The sequence below is a fragment of the Buceros rhinoceros genome, unplaced genomic scaffold, assembly GCF_000710305.1.
Source record: "Buceros rhinoceros silvestris isolate BGI_N320 unplaced genomic scaffold, ASM71030v1 scaffold41019, whole genome shotgun sequence".
Classification (NCBI taxonomy): Eukaryota; Metazoa; Chordata; class Aves; order Bucerotiformes; family Bucerotidae; genus Buceros; species Buceros rhinoceros.
The window spans coordinates 1-6969 of record NW_010430517.1 but is presented as its reverse complement, the minus strand read 5'-3'; the positions used below and the strand labels follow the sequence as shown (position 1 = coordinate 6969).

Genomic DNA, 6969 nt, shown 5'->3' with positions numbered 1-6969 from the left:
CTAAGCTACCAATATTAGCTAATCAACACAAAGGTTAGATGCTGCAAACACAACAGAAAGAGCTCCCTCATGGAGCTGGAGCCTTTCACTTAGGGCTTCCTGCAAGGCACAGGTATTAAGTGTCCTCCCCGAGAATACTCTCCTCAAGAGTGTAATTTGCACATCCGAGCCCCAAGGCACCCATTCACTATTTGGCTGACACCATGGACTCGTTAAAATCAAAGAAATAAAGAAATGTGATTTTTTTTTGTTAAATCACCCAAGCCCAGAAGCATAGTAACATCACAGGAATTGTCCCTTCAAAGTCAGTGAGACCAATTAGGCTGGAGAATCCTAAACGTGCTCTAAGGTGGCACTTGAGCCCAAAGAAGCTTTACAGTAAATTCATGGCTGTACACACTGGGACAGTTTTGTTCTGGAAACAATTTTGTGAGACCAATGAGTATTCTGCTTCTCGAATTCCACTCCAGGTCCATTTATAGTCATTTGAAGACAGCTCGTACGAGGGATGCTTCGCGCCAGTCCTCAGGGATTGGGTTTGCTCCTGTCCTCACTTGTTTACTCCATCTCCTGTCACTGAAGACTGCTGAGCCTTACCCAGTCCCTCCTAATGATTAACTTTATTGAGGTGCTCCTGACTGCCAGGCCCTGCTTTAATCGCTTACTCATCGAGTAATGTTTGCTGACGTAGCGGCCGGTGACCAGGGGAGGATGCAGGAGAACTGCAGTGTCCTTACCTAGGAGACACTGGTGTGAGATCAAACTCCCCTACTCTCACCAGAATAGCTCGGGACAATTAGCAGAGAATGTCAGCGTACTCAGAACATGCCCAAGTGTGCAAATGACATGGTGTCTTCCTGTGCCACACTGCTGGGGATCCCACAGGCCTTGATAAGGTTTCCGTGCAGACACTGGTATTTTTCTTGTGTATAACCAATTGAATTCTCATCACGTTTGCTTCTGGTCATTTATTTGAAGCTGCCCTATTAAATGTACCATAAATTCTCCTGTATCTTCTCTTTATTCTTTTTTTTGTGGCTTGTACCTATTGCAGAATTTTGGAATTCATTGCAAAGCACTGCCGCAGTACTGGTCAGTCCTGGTGCACAGCATTACCGGCTCACTTCAGGTCTGTTCCTAGACCACAACTAACTTTCCAGAGTTAATACCTGTTGCTTTCTACCTGTGTCTGTCCGTGTGCGTCACCCTACATGGTCTGGAAGGAGCAGCCAAATTAAAGAGGAACTGTTAAGCAATCCTGATTCAGAGTAACATTAACCTTGTAGTTTCATCCCAGTAGGATTATTACTGAACAGCAATAATACACTTTATTTCTCTGGTTTAAGCACTTTTCATTGCATTTTTAAGATACTAAGTTATTTTGTTATTTTATTATATAGTTCTGACAAACTCGGTGAACTGTTTTTGAAGCTCTTGGAGCCCCAAGGCGCAAGCAGATGCCAGCCACCCATTCTGGGCTCCTGACTCACAGCGTTCTGCTTCTGGAGCCCAGAACTCACTCACTCCAGTGACCACCTCATCGAACACCTCATCTTCTAGGCAATTACGTCCTTACCAACACTTGCCTCCCCTTTGGTGTTTCCTTTAACAGCCATGTGAGCTCCTCCATGGAGGAGCCCAACACATCCAGAATACTCTCTACCGTAAATGCATTATACCATGGTGGGACACGGACATGCTGGCTCAATTAATAACTAACCATTTTAAATTCAAGCTAATCGTTCCCACCTTTGCTCAGCGCTATCCGCTCCAAATCATTTACAGATTTACAGACGTGGTGTTTGGGGCTGACGGTTGTGTAATGGCTACCGCAGCCAGACTGACCCCAGCTGCCTCCACAGGGCCAGGTTTCACTGCCACCAGCCCAAGGCACCACGCAGCTTTTCCCCTGCTCCGAGACAGAAACACGGACTAATGCTATTGGTCGTAGCATGGCCAGAAGTTGGTGTTCCAGTTTGATATCGTTGCTTTTGCATCTGTTTAGATCTTACTTGAGCTTTCATTTCTCCAAACCCTCTACTGCTTTTCCGGTGTGAGATCACTCATCATGACATAGTCTATCGGAACTTCTTTTTAACAGATCAGTATATTTGGCTGAAAAGGAGCAACTTCAGAGATTAACAAAAATGAAGCAGGTGACGAATTTCATCATTTTCAAACCACATCATGAGCTTTCATGGTGGCAGAAAACCACTGTGGAATTGTAAATAGAAGGTCATGATGGCTATCTGAAATAAATCCTATGTGACGCTTAGGCTGGGCTGACAACAATACCCAGTTGTGGAGACAATGGACTGCCTCAGACCTTCACCAGTGGATACCTCCAGCAGGACCGAGGTGTGGGAGCAGTCACCCGAAGTAGCCACTTTGGCTACTGTCTAAAATGAGACCTAAGACAAGTAGTTCCAGAGAAGTAAAGCAACCAATATAATGACCTTTTTACACTGCTTCTGGAACGTCTGCGAGTCTAAATGGGGCCTGTAAGACAAAACCTTCTGGAAACCTGCCATGGCTCCCATGTACCTTCTTCAGAGACACAGCCTCTGCTTGAATTCGTCTTAGAACTGGCTTCTGATTGACCTAAAGCATTTTCTGAGCTTTACATTTGTAGAACTATGCTAAGAAAATCATTTGGGCTAGTAGATCCCATGCCTCAACGTGCCATTCTTGGCTTCAGTGAGTTGGGACCATTACATGGTGGTGACTTCATTTAAAAACATATTTTAAAAACATAATTCTTACCTGATTTTATGCAGTCTGATGTCTTGCAAACCCCATCTGGAAGAGGATACAATCACATTTTTAACTCTTTTCTGAATGTCACTATAATAAACCCTTCTGGAAATACTACTGCCCTGGACAGTCACGTCAGACACATTTCACTGCGGTGTACGGCAAGGTGAAGTGAAGGACTCCTCACACCTGGGGAGGGAGCGTTTAGAGGATCAGGCTCTAAAAACCACCCTCATCTTCATCCCTTTAAGGTTACTCAGTGCTAGTCACTCACCACATGGAATTTTTCTAGTCATCAGAGGAAAATCTTCTATCAATCACTTAAACGTGGGCAAAATACTATTTTTCTAACAAAGAAGAAATTTAGAGAAAAGTAGCACATGGACGAAAGGCAGTTGCCAAGTCAGTTTGAATTTAGCAATACCCTTCAAAGACAAAAAGAGTTCGGAGGAAAGAGTTGAAAATTCTGAGACATTCACTCTAAAGTCTTCTGAACAAAATACAAGGTTCAGGAACAGGAAAATGTTTCCTTTTGAGACTTCAGAAATACAACATTTATTTCTCATTTCAGAATGGCATTTTCCCATTCCATATCTGAACTAACTATAATAAAAAGTTAAACAAAATCATGAAGTACTTTAAAACAAAGAAAAGCATTTAATTTCTGACATAAGGAAACATTCTAGCCTGAGCCCAAATGGACATTCTAGCTTCTCTGTATTACCTTTTCCAAAAATTACCAGGGTATTTGCCCCTGCACGGAGTTACCATTGCAAAGCACTGCCACAGTACTGGTCAGTCCTGGTGCACGGTGTTACCGGCTCACTTCAGGTCTGCTCCTAGACCACAACTAACTTTCCAGAGCTAATACTTGTTGCTTTCTACCTGTGTCTGTCTGTCCATGTGCATCACCCTACATGGTCTGGAAGGAGCAGCCAAATTAAAGAGGAACTGTTAAGCAATGCTGATTCAAAGTAACATTAACCTTGCAGTGTTCTGTAGCGCTTTGTGCTGACCGAAGTGTTAATTACAAACAGGAGCATTGCTCGGGCAGAGCAAGCAGATGCTTTGTGTCTGCCATACCTTGGCGTGGACAAATGAATTACAGAGCCCCTGCCGGAGAAAAACAGGTTGGTGTCGGTGCCCAGCAGCAAGACGTGTGGCTGCAGCTTGGCATTCCAGTAACTGTGTCACGCTGCCCAGTGACATCCTGGTGAAATACAGCTCTGATGTAGCACCTATTCATCTAAGCTAATTTCATACACGCGGTAAGGTACAATTTTGTAATAATCCCGGTAAATAATCTGGGTAAATAATCCAGAGCTGACCTCGTTATTGTATTTTCTCAGTCTTTTATATAGTGCAGCTACACGTACCATGCAACACAGTCTTTCCTCACGCAACATTTTAATGTTAGTGCAACTTCAGTATTTTTTAATTACACACTAACAACTGGGTTCTATTTATTAAAGCATTTTCTGTAATTGCTTAGAACACTCCTATACTCCTAGGTACTTGTGCATTCAAGAACAGCTGAAGAGCACTCACCGTCATAGGTGGCATACAGAACGATCATGGTGATCGCGACTATTGCCAGCAGAATCACTACCACAGCCAGCCCGATCTCCAGGGCACTGCAGCGCAGTTTCTTCTTTGGCTTTGGGGTGTTCATCTCAGTTATGTCCATCTGGCTTTCCGACTTGCCCATAACCCAGTGTCTGAAAAGGAAACAGCAGTATTACTAGAGGACTTACACTGAGCTGTAGGTCTGGCTCCTCAACTGCACGGCGACAAAGACGATTTCTGGGTGAGTTTTCAAAGTATTTGTAACACTACTAGAATGTCAGTCATGAAATAAAACATTCTGCCCTTCTCTCACCACACACACACAAGTACGTACCATGCACTACTTCTCATTTACTGGGAGCAGAAGGGTGGTCTTTCTTCATGTGAAGAGGCCACCAAATAGAAAAGGAAGGCCCGTAAACCTGTGCTGAAAATGTACCTGTGTGTTTTAACCTCATGTGATGGTACCGGAGTTCACAGGCAAGCAAAAAGCAAGTCTCCCTGCTTGAATAAAAATTAACTTAATCTGCCAATTACTTATCTAACGCCAAAGGTCAAAATATGCCATTGTGCTTCGCTGTCATTTCTTAAAATATTATGTAAGCAATTCTTGACTACAGCTTTACAGCTGTCTCTAAAAATAGAAATTAAAAATCAGGCTCTGCTGGGAGCCTGTCAAGTTCCCGCTGAAGACAGTGAGTCTTCACAGTCATTTTTAAAGGCCTCTCTCATGAGGTTAGAACACTGCAGCCCATCCATGGTGAGAACGTGAGCGGGCTCGCGTTCATGCATGGAGCAATAACAGATTTTCAGACTGTATTTTGGTCACTCTTCAGAGGTAGCTTGGCCTTTCGCAGTGCTGCTGTTCCACAGTTCTTTGCTCTCTCTTCATCTGCTCCCGCTTATTTGGGGCCAGACTTCCCTCTGCTCACAGAATTCCAATACATGCAGGAGTGACTTTCTCAGCGCGTCCCAGTGAAAAGGCAGCAGCTTCTATTCCCAGCATTGCCTGGGGATCTTCCCTCCACAGTGCATGCCCTGTCCCTTCAGCAGGGGAGAATACGCGATTTCCAGCAGCATCAGTGGTGGAAACGCCTGCGTTTACCAGATCCTTACGAGAAGGGGTGTGGGCCGGGGCATTCAAGTCCTCCTGGGCTCATCATACCCTTTCTTCCCCACACCCTCACAGCAGTAAGGGAACCCTTCCCAGTTCTGCATCCATCAAGTCTGAGGCTTGAACTTCATTGTTTTAAACTGTTTTAACTGGCTTGAGCTCATCTTTGTCTCCTCAGGCTGGTGCAACCTTCCAGATACCCAACCTTTGCTTTTCCTCTGGACCTTCTCTTTCTGCCCAGTTCCTGTTCTGTAGTTTCCAAGAGTCTCTTACTTTCTGAGGTCGACCCACCAGGAATGCAAGCTCCTACACCACAAAAACATGTTGCTGATGTGTGTGTTTATTAATAAAACAAAGATGTCAAATTATGGACCAACTTGCTCACGCAATACCTGTCTCAGCGGATCCTTGGGCACTACGTTGCTGATGCTGTTTCTCTAAAGAAATGAGAGATTTTTTCACTTCAGAGTCTCATCTCTCCGTCTGTCAGTGCTGCCTGGACATGAAGACCCAGGCAGTGCCTGGCAGTGCCAGGATCACAGCTCCTCCGCAGCTCAGGAGGCTGGAACCCTGCGAGGTCTGCCCAGCCTGTCCTTCCAAACCCACAGGGACCATGACAACTACTTTCGTGCTCCTCAGGAGCTGCTGTTTCTCTCTAAAGAGCAGGTTTCGGTCAAATCGGCAAGTGGTTCCAGAAACACAGGACTGAGATCCCACACAACCATGCAGAGAAATTTGCCCTGCAATAACTATGAGCTATAAATTCATAAATAATAAAAAAGCAAATTCACCATTAATACCCTTCTCACTTCCAGTCACATCAAGCAGCAAAAGATGTTACTTATTGTGACTAAATACTGAGCAGTCCCCAGAATTCTCTGACTTGGAGCCTAACTTAAGAAATGATGTTTATCCTGTGACTCCAGCAGTGTCTTCAGAGCACAGAAAACAGTTCGTTAGGGCAGCCAGCTACACTGTACCTTTTGTGTGCAAAGACGTTCCTTACAGTCAGCTCAGTTTTTCCAAGTGAGCTAATCTTTCTGTTTCTGCAGGCATGTTCCTCGTGTTTAAAGGCATCCCACTGACTAATTTTTACTTCTAGTTCTTTGCAGAACTTACCCCATCTGCAGAAAGAACGCCAGGTAAAAGCTTTTCTATGTGCTAATTGCAAGCGCAGCAAAAGTATGAGAATAACGTGAGCAGAGAGGAGCAGAGGAGTTGTGGTTTCCTCACATTTCTCTTAGTGGCTCTGACATCCCCTTTACTCTGCCGACTAAAGCTGAGGCACAACAGACAGCTGAAGCTGTGTGCACTGATCCTGGTCTGGGTGGCACAGGGAGTTAATGCATCGGCTTTACTTCTCGGGACGGGTATGTTAAAAACCGACGGGTGCCTGCCGTGGTTCTCGGTGCAGGCTCCACAGACACGCAGCACATCCCGGGAACACTTTTCTTCTGTTAATAACTTGTGCGGCATGTCCTGTGCGATGAGCAACCCCGGCACGGCGAGAGCCAAGCGCAGCCAGTAAGGGCGGC

At 45.0% G+C, this 6969-nt stretch overlaps 1 protein-coding gene across 1 annotated transcript in view; it reads right to left on the bottom strand.

The window, feature by feature from the left end:
- MME (membrane metallo-endopeptidase) overlaps positions 1–4465 on the bottom strand; it is a 28298-nt gene extending 23833 nt beyond the window's left edge. The window contains exons 1-2 of the mRNA XM_010143064.1: positions 4303–4465; positions 2764–2799 (exon numbers count right to left, since the gene is read on the bottom strand). Of these exons, the coding sequence (XP_010141366.1) occupies positions 2764–2799; positions 4303–4462 (196 nt within the window). The 5' untranslated portion in view covers positions 4463–4465. The remainder of the gene's footprint in view (positions 1–2763; positions 2800–4302) is intronic.
- Positions 4466–6969: the final 2504 nt, after the last annotated feature.